We start from the raw sequence: 19,497 nt of genomic DNA, 5'->3' as shown, positions 1-19,497 counted from the left end.
GTATATTTTCACTTTTCATGCCTCTAAAAGTAGTCAATATAAGCCTTACGGGGCGGGACTAAAGTGATTATTTAGTCCTATAGGGAGTAAAAGTAATTATTTTTTTAATTTACTTGCTTAGTTTTTGGCATAAAATAAGATTGTGTGTGGACCATTCATGACGAGAAATGTTCGTTCTAGTCTAAGTGGTCTTAGTTCTATGCTTTTTTCCGCATAGAAGGTGCCCATTCTATTATTCCAGTTTGTGTATGGACCATTTCGCCGATGCGATTTGTTATATCTGTGTCTGGTAAGAAAAAAATACTTACCGCGAAATCTTTGAAATTGTTGTAGAGTGTGAATCATAAACGATTAATGACTATTTTTTTCTCGCCATCGAAGTGAAAAATAGATTTTTCACCTCGAGACTAAAAGTCAATATAAACCTTCGGATAAATAGACACCCTCGCTAAAGCTCGGGTGGCTAACCACCTTGGGTATATATTGGCTTATTTTAGTCCCTCGATAAAAAAAATACTATTACATCTTAATTTGGTTCTCTGAAATTGACCGTAAATCTAGTTTTTTTTACAATTATCCTTATAAATCTAATCCGTACTTCTATCTATCTATATATTATAAAGGTTGCTTGGAAAAGGTCACTAGACCGCTGTATTATTAGATCGCTAGACTAGAACCGTGACATATAGCTAGACAGTTTAAATTTTCACACAAGATATATTTTTGTTACCGCTTTAACAGCGCTAAAAAACAGAATAAAATAAATATTTAAGGGGGGCTCTCATACAACAAACGTGTTTTTTTGCCATTTTTTGCTAATGTCTAATGTTGTATTATATAATGATACGAAACCCTTCGTGCGCGAGTCCGACTTTTATTTACATTCCAACAAAAAATATGATATAACTTTTGACCTCATAAACCGATGTAGCCTACCTTGGTGACATGTTTCCCCAGCGGCAGCCGACAGCCCCGTCGAAGGCGACCCCGGAGCCGACCCGGAGCGCCGGGTAACGACCCCGTCTCACGGAGCCCCATACATCACCATGACGCAATTAAGATTAAGCACCGCCCCAGATCCGCGCCCCATCCGCTTAAGCTTGCGCACAAATAGTTAGAGGCGATACTGATAATGTAATTAGTAATTAAGTTCTCTGAGACTGTAATAAGCGCGCTAAGCATATTTAAGGATAACTGTAGGTCAAACAAATTCTTTCCTTTAACAGTAACTCTTTCGCGAATCAGAAAAAGTTTATTGCGATGATTTCAAAGGATTCATAACCCCGAGTATTCAACAGTGAGTAAAGCGTTGTATAACACTTTAACGCGCTTTACAAAGAAGCGGATAATAAAGTCGACTTCCTGGGACTTTGGGTAAATACTTTAAATCCTTTTCGCACTTCTTAAGGGGCCGTAACAGCAAAGGCCCGAACAAAGGGATCCGCTTCATTATACGGTCTCTCGGCCCTTCATTACCCTTTAATTAAACTCTCGCTAAAGGATAGGGATCGTGTTACAGATACTAGTAATATGTGGCGGAGCGGAGCCATTTATATATGTACGATATCAACTGAAAACTATCAAACAAACGTAGAGGTAAATCATGGAGTCATTCGTAACTTTAATCTAAACTACAAGGAAGATAGATATAACATTTATTTCATACTAGACGCAATCAACATCACACAACATTAAAACATTATATCCATCTAAATATATAAAACTCAAAGGTGACTGACTGACTGACTGACATAGTGATCTATCAACGCACAGCCCAAACCACTGGACGGATCGGGCTGAAATTTGGCATGCAGGTAGATGTTATGACGTAGGCATTTGCTAAGAAAGGATTTTTCGAACTTCCCACGGGATAGGGAATAAATGGGATTTATATTTTCACTTTGAAATGGCCCTATTTCCGTAACTATAATTATTAGGGACTTCAAATTTGGCGTAAAAGTAGGTATTACTAACAGCTAAAAACAACTTTCAGGATTTTACGAAATTCCCACGGGATAGTGAATAAAAAGGATTTGTATTTTCACTTTCAATTATTGACCCTCTTACCGTAACTATAATTATTAGAGAGTTCAAATTTGGCGAGCAAGTAGGTAATACTAACAGCAAACAAAATTAATATACAAAATTATTATTATTACAAAATTTGCACCATCTGTCTAAAAGAAAATCTGTCCGTATTTGTATTTACATGTATATCCGCAAAAATTAATCAAAACACGAAAAAAGGATCGCAGAAAGTAAATGACTATGTTACTATGTCAACTTACGCGAGCGAAGCTGCGGGCAAAAGCTAGTCCAAACATAAAAGTAAACATATTCTTATTACAAATGTGTGCCGCGCTAGACAGTGCTGACATGCTCATAAATGCTGAGGAGCAAAAACACACAGGACAATAGAAACGATTTACTGCTACAGTAAAAACGAGGCAAAACGAAGCGAAACAGTAACATTACTATTATTTATGGAAAAGCACGTAATTAATCATCAATCAGTTTCCGTTCTGATACTTAGTTGACCGGTTTATAATTTATAGAGTCGAGACGCGCAAAGGTGTTTGCGATAACTAAACGCGACACCTCGGAGCGGCGCATTGTTTCACACAATTATCGTGATTAAGCCATCAGTTATAACCCTGTGGAAGTAGTGCGGGCGGAAACTACAAGCCACAGCGGGCGGGGTTTACGTAATCTGTACTTATTTGCCGGTATAATTGCCTGCCTCGGGCCAACGTGCATACATCTTTTCATAGGCGCGCGACGTGCACAAAGCCTGCTGTGCTCAGTGATAGCGGTCCTCCGACAAAGTTGGGACTGGTGAACTGTTAGGAACCAGTCGTAAGAGGTGGTCTGATTCATCGATTAACACTAGTAGCTTGTCAACGGTGCTCCGATAACGAAACAAGATCGTTAACGGAAATATGGGTATCGTATGGTATGTTTTGAATAGTCAGGGTAGGTTATGCCAATCCAAGTGTTAAAGATGGATTGATAGTGTTTTTGTTACATGTAACCGGCGTGTTAACAGCCCCTGGCAACAGGCCCTAGCGCGGATCAATACGGCCGCGCCTGTCGCTCCCGCCGATACACGACACGATCTAGTCTCGTCGATCCCTTTTTCGGCAAACTCCTTCAAAGCTGAGGCTTTCATACGAATACACTACGCATGTGTATTGTGTGTCGAGAGAACACGGGACTTGCTCAAACGATTTGAGGGCTGTGCTAGCACTTGACGTTTTCTTTTGAGGGTGCTGAGTATACGTATGAACTATATGTACTTATATTGCCATTGCAGTAATTTTTGTAATAAATATATTAGACGACCAGATGGCCTAGTGGTTAGAGAACCTGACTACGAAGCTTGAGGTTCCGGGTTCGATTCCCGTGTCGGGGCAGATATTTGTATGAAAAATACGAATGTTTGTTCCCGGGTCTTGGGTGTTTACTATGTATTTAAGTATGTATCTATCTATATAATTATATTTATCCGTTGCTTAGTACCCATAACACAAGCTTTGCTAAGCTTACTTTGGGACTAGGTCAATTGGTGTGAATTGTCCCGTGATATTTATTATTTATTATTATTATTATATTATTACCATTGCAACTCAGACTTTTTTAAATTCAAAAGTTTCCTTAATTTAACTAAAATAATCCTAAAAGTTAGTAACTCGGTAAATTAATGTATAATTACGGCGCCCTCCCTGCCAGGCGTGAACCTGTGACCTTAGCGTTAATTTCGCGAACTTTGTTCCGCCGCGCAATAAAACGAAATTTCAAAGCGAAGTGCTTTCGATGATTTAAACTGAGATTTCTGGATTATCTATCCAATTTAGCCAACGATTATAAGACAGGTCAGGTCACTTCGAAGTGGTCTTGTTTAGTGGCTTACTTTCTTTAATACAGCGATGATTTCTCTGTCTCATGAGGCTTGGCCGAGTCCGAAAGACTGTAAAAGAAGCAGGGTACCTAAAGGTCTCTGGAGAGCGATAGTGGCGAGTGATAGCGCCAGGCGGGCGGGGGCACGACCCGTCCATTAGGTACAGTGCCGGTCGCTGTCGAACCTCGCTTGATCTCTAAGATTAGCCATTAGCAGACTTCAAACTGAAAAGATCAGTTTATAACTAAATTCATACAAGATTTCTTCATGTGTGAGGATCTACCTTAAGCATAGTCTGTACTAGGTTCTTGATTCAAAGTAATTATAGCTCTTTGTTGATTCATCGACTCATTAAATATGCGACTAGCCCCGCCTCTGCTCTTGTTTACTTTGCGGATGCGACGAATTGAGATGCTTATAGAATGATAATCTCAATCAATCTGTGTTTTCCGGCGCTTTGTCTTCTTGACGGATCCATCAGAATTTATCGAAGGCAGGCTCCTTTGTTATGATTGTTGCTGGGGGTTGAAGAAACAAAGGTTAACCGCTTGTTTGGTTCGGTGGAGCGTAAATGGAAACGTATTTTGTGTTAAGAAAAGGAAAATTCAGTTTGTTAATTTTTTGAGCTTACGCCTTTTGGATAATTCAGTATTTCATGGTAAGAAAACAAAGAAAAACGGGTCTAGAAAAATCTAACACGTGTATGTGACTGTATGTCAACCATGTCATTGGATAGGATTGTATCCGGATATTTCTAGCAGCGTTTCAAATGCTATCAATATACACATAATATTGACGAAATAAACTACGTCTTTTTTTATGAAATGTGTGTTTGCAATACAATTCCAATTTGTTATAATTTCATGCTAGCCCTGAAGCTCATTTAATCGATATATAAGGAAAATCAGCGCCGTGCGCAAGAGCAAGACGGCAGTTTGCTGATTTGGGACCATTTCGTGACATGCGGATTTTTATTTTAATTTAATTATTTTCCCATTTTGTCACTGATAAATAATGTTTTCTTTCATTCCTTTATTTGTACGACGGGAAACTGAAAGCGGTTGAAACGCTAGTACTACCTATACACGACTGGGCATGGAACAGCTGAGCTAGCTCGTGTGAACTACCTACCGTAACGTACCTAATAAAGTAATTTAGATGTTTGTTTGTTTATACTCTTTATTGTACAAAAGGAGAAACATAATGTTACAAAAAAAAATAAGGTGTTAACTACAAAGGCGGACTTATACCTGAAGGGAGTCAACCTTTGACTTTGAAGATGTTTTATAACTAACTGGTGATTGATCCAAATCTTAAGGTTTTACTAAACCTTCATAGGAATTCCACAGCGAATTCGATTTAAGAAGTTGTTAGTAAAATTTATCTTTTTTTATCTCATATCAAAATCTAAATAGATGCAGGTTAGCGCAGGTAAGTAATTCGTTCTAATTAGTAAGCTGCTGATTTTGGCAGTTGGCGGTGACGAAGACATTGGTCGGCTCTTAAGCAGCCCGGGCGGCGCGCGCGCAGCGAGCGGCCGGACGGCATTCCGCGCGTGACTCAGCCCGGCGGACGCGCCGCGGTAGCCAGCCGCCACCATACTTTACTATGGGAACTATATTTTCTGTCATTTAAATTTAGATTTGTCACTAAACTACTAAAACTAAAAGGTTGCCTGGAAGAGATCGCTCTTAAGCAATAAGGCCGCCTATTGCTTACCTTGTAATTGTACCTGTGTACCTGTTCTCTGTATCGCTTACTATTTCTGGTGTACAATAAAGAGTAATTGTATTGTATTGTAAACAACGATACCCTAATAATCATATCTATCCCTAAAAAATATGTTAGTCATCATATTAATCAAAACTGTCTCTAAGTATGAGTCATCAGATTAATGTAAACCTGTATCCCAAATTATAGTTTGATCAACAAAATTCGATCACCAAAATAATAGATCTTTCACCTAATAAATAGATCAGTTCCTTAATCCATGCTTCTACCTATATTCTACTAAGGTAGGTCTGGTTAGGTACGACGATGAGCGATACGAGAAGGAGTGTTAGGTAGAACTGTGACCCTCAGTGCGCGAGCCGAGCGAGCGAAGCGAGCGTGCCGTGGTAGCGGCCGGCGAAGTGCCAGAACCAAACATTTTTTGCTAATACTTGTATGATGAGTGCAAATGTTTGTACTTGAGTCTTGGATGTTTGTATGTCTTTTATTGACGACCGGATGGCTAAGTGGTTAGAGAATTTGACTACAAACGAAGCTTGAGGTCCCGGGTTCTAATCCCGGCCGGTGCAGATATTTGTATGAATAATACGAATGTTTGTTCTCGGGTCTTGGATGTTTAATATGTATTTAAGTATGTATTTTTCTATATAAGTATGATTATCCATTGCCTAGTGTCCATAGTACAAGCTTTGCTTCGTTTGGGACTAGGTCAATAGGTGTCAAGTGCCCATGATATGATATTTAATTCAAGTATATAATATGTATGTATGTATGTCTACCCGTTGTTTAGCACCCATAGAACAATTATTGTCAAATTTCTGTTCAATTATTTGATGATCAATATTATTTTTCAGTGATTATAATTAATTTTAGGTAGCCATTTCTATATTGTTTAGTGATTCAGTTTTAGTGACACATCTATTATTATGCAACCCAATATAATTATTTGATGATTAATATTATTTCCGAGTAATTTTTAAATAATCCCATTTAGGTGACAGATTTACTATTATAGAAACAAATATTATTTATTAGGTCGCTGAAAATGCATTTTTTAGGTGATTAAAATCATACCCCTTTACTATTCGTTTCAATTAATGCTATTTATCAGTAGCGATTTGCATTTTCTTGTTTAACTAAACAGTTGGGACTACACATGGCTATGTATTCTCATAACTTTTTCAGGTATTTATTTGGACGTGGTCTGTTGTAGACACAGTAATTGGAAAATATCACACAAGGTCATCGCACTACAGTTTCCATTAAGTATATGTGTATATGACGAATGAACATAAAATAATTCAAAAATAAAATAAAAAACCGTAGAAAGTTTGGCCATCCCCTATAAACAGCTGTTGAAAATATCATGCGTGAGTATGGTTCAAAAGATACACCAAACCCTGTGATTGACGGACGGAAGGACAACGAAGCTACGGCCATATCGCCACACACATAATAGGCTAAATTACTGTATCCTTTTTATTTGCCAATTTTATTTTTTAGTAATGACGATTCTTTTCACTAATGATTATTTTGCCAAATTACTTTTATTCTAAAACTGTGAACTAGTCAAGATTTAATTTAAGACCATTTGTGTAGAACTCTATTGGTCAGGTTACTTTAATAAAAACCCCGAAACATTTACAGTTTCAGAATAAAATGAATTTCGCCAAATGAAGCATTTGTATCGAGGAAAAATGTTATAAATATACAAGTTTTAACAAGGACTTTGAGTCTGAGTGTCTGAGGCAGCTACATACGCTGCGCGGCCGTAATGACCGCGCACATCTCGGTATCGGCCGCGAGCTTATCTCCATCGGCGGCACAAATACCTACATATGGCACTAAATACCTACGACGCCATTTCGCTTTCCTTGCCTGCGTCCAGGTCCACAAAATAAAGCCAGTCAATATTTATATTTCTCGAAACTTTCGCGATAAAAAGTTAAGCGCCCAGTAATATAAACATTTTAAGTAATTGGAGGTAAAATTGGCCATCAAAATTTACCCTATCAGTTATTTAAAATATTATTATTATTGTATATTTATATGAAGCATTATTTATAAATAAATAAATATCATGGGACACCTTGACACCAATTGACCTAGTCCCAAACTAAGCAAAGTTTGTACTATGGACACTAGGGAACGGATAATCATACTTATATAGATAAACACATACTTAAACACATATTAAACTTCCAAGACCCGAGAACAAACATTTGTATTATTCATACAAATATCTGCCCCGCCCGGGATTCGAACCCGGGACTTTAAGCTTCGTAGTCAGGTTCTCTAACCACTCGGCCATCCGGTCGTCAAAACAACCGAATGTTTCTTCAGGCGTAGACTTCTAACCTTAACCATTTCTTATTTACAAAAAGCTATAGTGGCCTAGCCTAGTGGTTTGTCACGTAATAGTTATTTGTGTCACAAGGAGCAAAATGGTGTATTTACGGCGAGGGCGTACATTGAATCCAGAATGTAGCGAAGGATTCTACAATAGAATCCTGAGCGTAGCGAGGGATTCTAAAGTAGAATCCTGAGCGTAATGAGGGATTCAAGTGTTAACGCCCAAGATGAAAATAATTTTGCTCCCGAGTGGCTCATACAACTTTTCACACCGAGCATTAAGAAACTTGAAAAAAACAATTCTAAATATTATTAAAGAACAACCAGCATAGAAAAATGGCGTGGCTTTACAATTATCAACTTCAAAAAATGGCATTTGCAATAAAATTCTTAGAAAAGCCTTGAACAGAAAAGTTGCACTTTGCTCCATCTCGTCAGGGAGGAAAAGTTACTTTTCTGAAGGAGAGGTGTGAAAAAATTATTGAGTATTGATGAAAATCTGCCTCCCTTCCGAGGTGAGGACCGGAATCCCAACAGAATAATTAGAGCATAAAACAAAATAAAACACGGACAAACAATATTTAGTAATTCTTTACAAGGAAATCTATGATTTTAATACAAGATAAGTCTCTGAATAGGTAGAACTCGAACTTGGCAATTTTTTTTTATAAATCAAATTCATATCTTAATATTATGAGAGAGATTGTTACATTTAACAAAGAAAAATAGATAGAAAAGAATGATACCTAGATTAGGAGGAGCAATATCTATTTGTTATGCTTAAAGCACAAATTGACATTGTTATTTCACCGCTGCTGTCAGGGGTTCATTGGCTCATTGCAATTTCAAAGGCTGCCTAAAAGCAATAGTTATAGACCGTTGCAATATAGGATTAGAATTGTCTGACCTAAGTAAGTCCATTGTAGACGGAGATAGCAGCGTTTGGAAATAGACGCAACATTTCAAAATAAACATCGCATAATACTCAAACCAAATATATAAAAAAAATACTTTTCACTTCTCATGCTCCTAAACTTCGTATTTAAGCTGGATCTGGGCGACATAAAATGAATTTTCACTTCTCATGCTCTTAAAATGTTATTTTAGTCTCTGTGTATCGGGACTAAAGCTCCTTATTAATCTCTAGGTATTAATGTATTTTTTTTAATTTACTCTAGAAACCCCTTAACAGCCAGTCACGGTGTTTGTGAATGGAGGATTATCGCCATTTTCATTGATTGTGTATAGACAATTTTTATGGCGCGGAAATAACCTCAAAATGACAACTGCAGCAGTTGCAGGTGTTGCAGGTGGTAGGACCTTGTGCAAGGTCCGCCCGGATTGCTACCACCATCTTGCTCGCTAATCCTGCCGTGAAGCAGCAGTGCTTGCACTGTTGTGTTTCGGCGTGGAGAGTAAGACAGCCGGTAAAATTACTGGCACTTGAGGTCTCTAGGTTGGCAACGCGTCTGCAATACCCCTGGTGTTGCAGATGTTTATGGGCGGTGGGTGATCTCTTTCCATCAGGAGACCCACTTGCTCGTTTGCCATCCAGTCGAATAAAAAAAAAAAAAACTGCAGAAATATGCAAAAAAACTGATTTAATTTCGTGAAACACGATTAGTGAAGATACGACGACAAATATTTAATTATATGGATGAAAATGAAGATTAGTTTTAAAATTTTTATCTACAAAAAAAAAGAAACAATTTTTAATAATTGGTCTATTACTCGTATTCCAATACGTTTTAAATATTTTTTTTCGTTTTTTTTGCTGTTTGAATTTTAAACAAACGTCTATTACTCGTATTGAGCGTACCCTGTTGGAGCAGTCCCTTGTTGAACAATCTACTATTTTATGCTCTAGTGCATAAATTAACATCTTCCACAAACAATTAAGTTTTTTTTATAATTCGTAATTTATATAAATCAATAAAATCAATCAAAATAAATCAATAGAACTAAAAATATATATTTATAGCAATGCATGAAAAATAAAAGGTAGGTGCCTAGTGAGTGAACAATTGTTTCCACTGTTGATATTTAATTTCCTCGCAATCGAAGTGAAAAACAGAGTATTCAACTCGAGCATAAAACCCATTTTCCCCTCAATGTGTCTATCCACCCTCGTCGTACCGGCTCAGGTGGCTATTATGAACGTCTCGGGTGAAATGGCTCGTTTAATACTCCTGTTATACAATCTACTATTAATTAAGAACACACAAAATATCATGCTTGAGAAATATTTGTAAGTACCTATAGGTATATTGTCTGTTTATAAAATCATATCCGTAAAATGTCACGTGAATAGGAATAGATAAAGAACAAAGCACAATAGATAACGACAATGCAAGCAGAAAATAGAGGTAAAAAAGAAGAGCCTACATCAGTAATGGATTTCATGACAGCTTTAGATTAACGGATACGCTTCCATTCAAGTTGACTCAACGTGTAATGTACGGTGTAGAAGGAAAAATGTATGATATAACATTTTTCATACAATGTACACTTAAAAGTACCGTAGCGACCTTCGATTTTTATAAATACACTTCAGGTTGTTTAGTGAGTCACGCGACGACGTTCATTAGCTCACTCACAGACGCAGACAAACGCACAAACAGTTCAGGGCCAACTCATATTATTATAATTTATTGGCGTCGTCCGATCAGTTCATTCATCGAATTACGCTTTTCATTACAGGGTTACGAAATTTAATAATATGATGGTAGTTAATTAACTTGTTAACTTAGTTGATTATTAGCGTAATCGGTAACTGATGAACTTTGCATTGCTTGACAAATAACCATAATTCCCATGTATTGCTGACTTTTTGTAATTAACACTGAGATTGACGGAATATTTCACGAGTAAATTACACATTTCACTATTATTAGGCTGCAACTCCACTGAAGCGGAGACGAGCGGAGCGGAAAGGAGACGTGTAGAGATCGACCAATCCCTACAAGTCTGATGATAATGAGGCTGAGACGCGATGTGGTTTCAACTAATATGATTGGTCGATCCCTACACGTCTCCTCTCCGCTCCGCTCGTCTCCGCCTCAGTGGAGCAGCAGCCTTAGACGTATCTATCTATATATCTAATGTATTGATTAATGACTATATGAAGTCAAATATTTTGATTTCTGGGTCCCAATAATGGTGGATTGGATTATATTTAGGTGCCTAGTGATATTATTCAAAATCAGAAAATTTATTTGTACCATCAGCCAAATATGTGGTCTACCACCCTAAAGTTGATAATCGTTTGCATGTCATAAAACAATAATGCCAATAGACGTGTCTGTCAACTTGAAAGTTCGACTTTAGCGACATATTCATTTGATAGGAACTTGTTTAAAGATTGGTAGACCACTTATTTGGTACCTAAGTACAATACCGCAAAGGGCTCTTTTACATATCGTTTTTTTTTTTAGGTACCTACCTACTAGCTGGCGGCTAATGCTTTCGGAAAGACCATCATTGCCAAGGAGAAGGTGCCGCAAAATGTTTTTTTTTTATAAAACGAGGGGGCAAACGAGCAGACGGGTCACCAGAGGGAGAGCGATCATCGTCGCCCATGGACACCCGCAACACGAGGGGAATCACAGGTGCGTTGCCGACCCTTTAAGGCATTGGTAGGCTCGTTTTTTAAAGATCCCTAAGTTGTAACGCTCCGGGAATGTTGCCGCTGTAAGCTGATTCCAGATCTTCGTCGTGCGAGGAAAGAAGTTTCGCTTAAAACGCACGGTACTAGACTGCCAATCACCAAGATGGTGTATACCTACTATTGGTCTATGCTATTCAATGCTTATCAAAGAACGTTAATGTCGTAATGACAAGGTTCTGTGATGGTTACATTTGTACAACTAATAAGTCCGAGACATGTATGATAAATAGAAGGTGAGATTAGAGTTTGATGGAACCAGCTAGTGCTGAAATATTTTGATGAAAGAAAGAAGGTGAAGACACTTACCGGCATTGCTTAAAGCAACCAAGCTCAGTATTGCTACAATCAGATCACTTCTACAAGGCGCCATGACGCCTCTCATTCTGTAACAAAAGAACAAATTATAAGTTAGATATCTAAGCCGGAATGACTCATGTCGCTTTCTAGGAAATCGGGTTTTACCCGGCCGACGTTTAAAGATATTCTCGATATGTTACTTAATACGGATTGCATATAGTTGCAGTGCAAAAAAGCTGGCTGTTGGCGAGGTGCGCAGGCGCCGCGCGGTCGCTGACCCCGCTCCCGCGCATCCACGCACCCGCCGGCCAGCATCCCGCGCCTAACGGGACCAGCCACTCCCGACAACACTGACTAATTCATTTAAGGGAATTGCAGGACAATGGCTGAAGGTCGCTAGTATTTGGATAACGGAACGAAAACCGCCTATCGTGTACAATAGATAAGTAAACACATCTTAACTGACAGTAGAACATAACAAAGCTTAATCTGATTAATCTATTCATCATCATCATCCCAGCCTATATACGTCCCACTGCTGGGCACAGGCCTCCTCTCAGAACAAGAGGGCTTGGGCCGTAGTTCCCACGCGGGCCCAGTGCGGATTGGGAACTTCACACGCACCATTGAATTGCTTCGCAGGTTTGTGCAGGTTTCCTCACGATGTTTTCGTTCACCGCAAATTTAATCTAATGTAATTAATCTATTACAGTGAAAAATTCTAAACTTACTTCCACGTTATCAATCAATAGCGATCACAAGTTAGCACGTCCTAACAGTCGCACCCTAATTTGTGCGCATTAGAAAGTTAAAATAACAATCAATCAATTGAAATGAATCATCGTAAAGGCCTATTTCACTTTCCAATGGGAGCGGGGCGGGCAGATGAAGATGGACGTCCGCTTATCGGCGTCCCCATCAATCGGCCCCAATACGTCCCATTGACGAAAATAAATGTGGTCCAATGAGCGCGCCTTGTCACAATAATTTGGTATAATTTGACACCCGCCGCGCCGGACCGCGCTGGAGTCATTTTCCAATCGCGGTGTGCGATGCTCTCAATAGGATAATCGTTCGCTCGGCCAGCGGCGTCGCTCGCTCCTGCGCCCGCTTCCGTGTGAAAGTTCGCGGGCGAAGGGTCAATAAAGACCGTTGCTGTGCCACACTCCGGGACCTACGTTGAAGGAAAGTTTGATTGTGAGTGCAATCACATGCATGCCAATACTCTTAGACAACAGTTATATTTGTGACCTTCTTTAAAGATGTTACCAGTCCTCCCGAACTTCTGTGCCAGCACTTTCTCTGAATAAAGCCACACTTGCGACAAATCTATCAAGTAGTTTATAAGACTTATCCGCCTACACAGCCATAAGGAAAGTACAGAAATTTGGCCACGGATAATGAATTAGATCCGCGATTTCCGCGTAGGATTTTCCTTCAGAGGAGAATTAATCGAGAGTAAAAGTCTTTGTGGTTATATGTGACAAACAAGGGTGTTCCTTGGAGAGATGATATATAAACATTAACAATACATTAGTGATCGAATTATGCCTGCGCGATAATTAAATACCCGTGACTGAACACTCAGAGTACGTTAACATACTTCACTCCAATTTGAGAAAGCGTATATTCGTAATTTCAGGCCCCACTCAAAAGGCTTTTTTCCGAAAATAGATTAAAACTAAAACCGGATGCAAAAAAGCGGAACGCCGCGTCACAATTAATATCGCGGGCCGTTTTGGTCAACGGTTTAATTTGATCGCAAAACGTTATTGACTGTGAATTTGTGTGACTCGAACCGTTCGTTCACGCTGACAGCACAATCACGCTGAGTTGGGACAGATGGAATTTTGTATTCCCCTCCCTCACATACGATTCAATCACTTTTTTTATCAGCATGTTCAGACGGTAATTGCAAAAAATGTGAACAATGACAACCCGTTGTAAATAAAGAGATATAATGGTCAATGGCCAATCGGGACGGTGCAACGGCCGTCGGCGCTGGCGCAGCGGCTAGCGGTCTTGGCGCCACCGGACCCGATCCGGAATGCGCCCAATCAGCTTTTTTACCACGTTTTTGCAGCATTAAAAAATCCCATTAGAATCTCTCTTATCGTTTTTGCTATACCACAAACCACGATGATGTGCAGGTGTTCTTATTTTGAAGACTTGACTCGGTTTGTCAACTATAGCCTCGAGTAATCTGATTCACCGCTCGGTTGAAATGAATCACAAGTACACGTCCACAAACATAACAGTAAAACTATAACCGCTCGTTTAAGAACTGCAACTGCATGGGACTTGACTTCAATTAGGCATCTCAAAAGCAATGACTCGGACATTAGGTACAAACTAACTCCATGACCCTTATGTTACACCTAATTGCACCTTACATCAATTATATTTAATTTCGAGCTTTGACGTTTTTGATGGCATAAAATTGTGCCAATCAGGGTAAACCCATGATGACTTAAGACAAAGTTAAAGTCAAAATGTCTTTATTCAATTTAGGTATAACAAGCACTTATGAAATGTCATAAAAAATCTACAAACACCGGTTCGCAAAATCTGCTGAGAAGAATCCGGCAAGAAACGCAACGAGTATATCTATTATTTTTAAAACCGATTTGACAATATTTTTAATGATATTATATTTACACACAATATTTAACCAATTTATTTACACAGTGGTCCGCGTATTGACGGCGCTAATGCGGATCGGAATTATTTCCAAAGCCCTGTCATGATATAATCATTAACTTTATATACGCCTTATATTAATGTCATCGACAATAGATCAATGTGCGCGTTTTCACATAATATTTTTTATTATTATAAAAACGTATGCAATTTTCCCACGAAAAGATTTTTACGGTTCTCTAAGAGGAACTTTATCTGGTAAGCTTTGTTAGATTAGTTCACGGTTCCTACCATACGATTATTTCAAAAACATGCGACGTCAGTTGGATATCTGTTGTTCAAAATCTAAAGTCACGCGTCTTCACCAATGTTCTCTACTTGTAATTCATTTGATCATTTCATTATAATAAAATAATAAATAAAAATACACATGCCGGACATTTGCACCTTTAGACATAGTTATTTCCGGTAATGTCTAATCTAAAACAAATTGTAATGTTTTAGTAATTTATACTCGCATACTGATGCCTGAATATCATACTTATGAGCATCTACATTCCGTATAATTACTATAATAATAAATATTAAATGATCGAGGTCCCGAAGGCCTAGGCCGCGCCGGGCAAACACAGTTGGTCGCATCTCTTCTGTCATCGACAAACTCAATGGCGACAAATTTTCCATTAAGTATTTATACAAATAACTCTAAGATCGGTTGATCTGATAATTTTAGATTGTCCGGCGTATCGAACGGCAAAGTGGTCAATTGATTAATGTATTGTCCATTAACACGCAAATGTTCACATTTATAATTCATTTATCATTTATAAAAGTATTGAGCAATTAATTATCATAACATAGGTAGCAAAGCGACATTCGGAATCCATTAACAATTCCACGAAATAGGCCAATCGCGGACGAGGTCGGCGCGCGAGTTCGAGTGCGTCCCACGAACGGTGCGCGCGCGCAGCCGCCGTGCCAATATTGACCCGCGACGTTTGACGAACCAACAGGTCTGTCTGGCATCTCTAGTCCCCTCTATGAACAAACTATACAGTTTTCACAACATTTTTATTTAATTGCTTATTAAGTTGAATCCTACCTTGCAGACAAAACTATATAAAAAAAACAACGATGAAATCGATAAATACAATGAGACGTTACTTACAGATTTTTATCAATCTATTATATTTTGTGCTTGGGGTTAGAGTAAAATTTCACAAATGGCCGTATGAGTTTAGTATAACATCAATCACTATCGAGCTTCGCTGTTTGATGGCCGAAGTTAATGGAGTACATACCGCAAACGGACTTTTACATCGCAAATGTTTGTCACAAGACTGAGTATTGCCGTAATTGATAGAATTAGCGAAGGATTCCAAAATGAATCCTGAGCGTAGCAGGGATTCTAGTAGAATCCTAAGCGTAATGAGCGTTCAAGTTTTAGCGCCCAACATGTAATTTTATCCAAGCTCAATACACTTTCACAGAGAATAATAAACTTGACAATCTTAATATTATTAAAGAACCACCGCAAAGAAAATGCGTGGATTTAACATCAATCTTCAAAAAATGGCAGCATAAGACTCTTAGAAAAGCTTGAAGAGAAAAGTTGCACTTTGCTCCCTCTCGTCACGGAAAAATTACTTTCTGAAAGGAGCAAAAAACTATGGATGCCTGTTCATTCAGTTTAAATAGCAAAACTCTTATTATTCCAGCGATGAAAAAGACGAGATGAAAATTCTAAATGAATCAAATCATCGATTAAGAAAACAAAGATGAAAATGTTTACAAACATTTTTTTGCAGAATCCAAATAAAATGATGATTGATGAGTGGTTGCGACATCGTGAGACAAATTGCTCCGCCGGGGCGCCCGCCAGATGCATAACTTTTATTGAAATACGAATTACGAGACCGTGCCTAAGCGGTATAATATGTAAATTTACGCTAAAGTTTTTAAAATAAATAAACTCATAGTGTGTCTAAATATTTGGACACAGTCATAACTGCGCGCACATACGTAAAGAGCGTGATATGAGAGAACAAATAGTATCGGCTGAGTCACCGCACGAGGCCTTTGTAATAACAGCGCGTCGAGCCAGGAGATGCCTCTAGGGTTGCTATACTTGATTAAACATTTACCTATGCTTTTAATCTGAACTCTGGAATGTTCTAAATCGAATAACATATTTACCGCATGGATGAAACAATTAAATGAAGCAGTGCGCAGTGTGTTAAACTAGTCCTAACACTACACGTAAAGTATGTCAGGCGAACTGCTTGGCAGCCCTCGCAGGGTGCGCAGTGCCGCAGTGGGAGAGAGCATTGCTCCCGCGGCATCTTGATTGCATCAGCCCAGCACCAGGACCAAGTCGTTTTATTCTATTTGTATTGAGGACTAGATTCTACTCTCAAGTTGAAATGTGGAAACATTGCGGTCATGAAAAAACAATGATTTTGAAATTGGCTTTAGGGTCCCCTCAGTTTCATCTATGCGAAGGTTCGATTTAAGAATTTAAAGTAACACACACACGGTTTTAGCGTGTGATGTGACCCCTCGCAGACATCCTGCAATTTTTCGTCAGCCGGAGACAGGATCTGTCGAATGTCGCAAACGGCTGCGTCGTCAATGACCCACTTAGCTCAGCGATTATTATACCTTTTATAAGGCTCCGTGAACTTCTGCACGGGACCATTATGCGGGTATTGTTTGTTAAACCGCGCTTGTTTACGAGCCTTCGGTTGCATAGCGTTGATTGTTTACTTTGATGATATGGAGAAGTGTTCAATGAGATGCGCAATAATTTAGAATATGAACGTCGACTCGCTATTGTTTTGCTATTGTCTCGACTCGCCAATGACTAACCTCAATAAACATTACATTGAAATCCGCAAAAAGTCTCTTTTTGTTTTATAACCAACTGTAATAACAACTGGGGCTCAGTTAGTAATCAGTTTTTTTCCTAATTAGTTCCGGAACCCTCCCACTGCACTAGTTGGAGCACTTTCGCTCGCGCCGCCATTTCGCCCCAGTTCGCGGAGACTACTTTATGTGCTTTCATTTATGCCGCAACCTGCTCCAATTGGAACTCTTACTATCTCTCGGACTTGGCCCCGTTTCCCCGGACTTGTTCTCAAAATAAAGATAGTTTAGCCTAGCTTTGTTCATTTAAATTCGAAAACTGTTCACTTCGTATAAACATACATTCTGACTTTGTTGTAAAGATTTAAGTTTTTAATGTTTTTAGGGTTCCGTACCTCAAAAGGAAAAACACGACACCCTGTAGGATATTTTGTTCTTCGTCTGTCTGTCTGTCTGTCTTCCGTCTGTCAAGACCCATTTTCTGGGGTACCAAATCGTCTGCTACCCCTCGAAGCAGTGAAGAAATCAAACTTTCCTGTTAACACAATTAAAGATTGCCGTGCCTATTGCATACAAATTGCCGTAACTGAAAAAACCTGTGTACCATCGGTTATCCTAGAAACTTGAAATTTGTTATGAAGATATTAGTTTAATCTGAAAATCTTATTTTTTGATGTCTATCGGTCTATGTCAGCAACCATCATAAAATGTTACACACAGTGGACGCTTAGAGACTCTACTTACTTTACTTTACTTAGCAATGGATATTCAAAGAGACACCTACAAATTATACGAAACCCTCGCTACGTGAGTCCGACTGGAACTTTGCTGTTTTTTTTATTATTAAAAGTAAATTACTTATGCAATGTCAGTTGTCTGTCGTTTGTAACCACCATGTAAGCGTCCTCTACCGATGTGTTAATGACGCGTGCATCAGTGTGAGTGCCGGATATTATCACAATAAGGAGCCGGTATCAGCCACCGTCGATACGTACCCCAAGCGACAAAGAAATGTTAAATGGTGCAACTCTATCTAGTTGTGTTACTGATGTAAATGGCTTGTGCAGGGGCACCGCGCCGCCGACCGTACCTGTCCGCCGCCCGCATAACTGCGATCATCTCATTCGGCGCTCGAATTTTATTTTTAACTCTAGGGGCGAGTCTTTTTTTCAGGCACAACTAGCTACATAAGTCTAGCTATGCGTTAAACTTTACTGAAGAGCAAAATAGAGGGCCATTTTATAAGGAGAGTCAATATTTTTTTTTACTGTATACACAGGTAGTGTATACATAGATGAGAAATAATAGCAGTTATCGACCAATATCAAATTATGAAAAATGAAATTGAACAAAATTTTACTACGAAAATATTTTTTCACTAAAATTTGTTCTACCACTAACGGGTGGACAAATATAGATAGACAGTGAAATCATGAGAGCTCCGTTATTGCCATTCTGAGTACTAAAAGTGTCTAACAAATCTATTTTATTATCAGTTTTAATTTAAAACGCTTATTTCACACCTAAAGACGCACACTTTTCCTTGAGATCTCAATTCAATTTCGCATGGTCGTAAAGAACGGCAATCTTTGCCTTCATAAAATTAAAAGCTATTACAACATTTTCTCGACAATAGGAATGTGAGTCAAGCAATATTGACTGATGTGCTTGTGATGTTTTGTTTACACTCGGAAGAAAATCGGCGACGCAGCCTTCGGCGCACTCCATGAACATTAACGACTCGACGAATACGTGAATGGGTTGCTCTGTAATGACTTGTTGAGCATCAAATTAGATGCTATGACAATACTTTAATATAATACAATGAAGCGTTCGGTTGTTTTATGCGATATATGCATAAACGCTGCGGGAAGCGCAATCCTTTGACGCACGTCAATTTGCATCGGATAATTTAATTACCAAACGTTGTCTTACGCGGTGAACGCAGCGGCAAAGTTGTGTTAGGTAATTAGCTTGCGTGGATTGTGTTTGGTTAGATAGATGTGCGTCAAACGCAGCGTTTATCGCATAAAACAACGAGGGCTAA

The 19,497-nt window shown here is 38.8% G+C and overlaps 3 protein-coding genes across 3 annotated transcripts in view; 2 read left to right on the top strand and 1 right to left on the bottom strand.

The window, feature by feature from the left end:
- Positions 1 to 1,118, top strand: part of LOC141427688 (uncharacterized) — an 8,167-nt gene extending 7,049 nt beyond the window's left edge. The window contains exon 5 of the mRNA XM_074087283.1: positions 958 to 1,118. Within this exon, the coding sequence (XP_073943384.1) occupies positions 958 to 1,118 (161 nt within the window). The remainder of the gene's footprint in view (positions 1 to 957) is intronic.
- Positions 1 to 19,497, top strand: part of LOC141428434 (uncharacterized) — a 314,383-nt gene that overhangs the window by 116,826 nt on the left and 178,060 nt on the right. The gene's annotated exons all lie outside the window — the stretch shown is intronic.
- The window catches only part of LOC141428431 (uncharacterized), a 58,296-nt gene that overhangs the window by 18,696 nt on the left and 20,103 nt on the right, over positions 1 to 19,497 (bottom strand). The window contains exon 2 of the mRNA XM_074088427.1: positions 11,955 to 12,031. Coding sequence (XP_073944528.1) covers positions 11,955 to 12,030 — 76 coding nt within the window. The 5' untranslated portion in view covers position 12,031. The remainder of the gene's footprint in view (positions 1 to 11,954; positions 12,032 to 19,497) is intronic.

This window comes from Choristoneura fumiferana, chromosome 5 (assembly GCF_025370935.1).
Source record: "Choristoneura fumiferana chromosome 5, NRCan_CFum_1, whole genome shotgun sequence".
NCBI classification, from domain to species: Eukaryota; Metazoa; Arthropoda; class Insecta; order Lepidoptera; family Tortricidae; genus Choristoneura; species Choristoneura fumiferana.
Note: the sequence above shows the minus strand (reverse complement) of the source record. Positions and strands in the feature narration are given on the sequence as shown.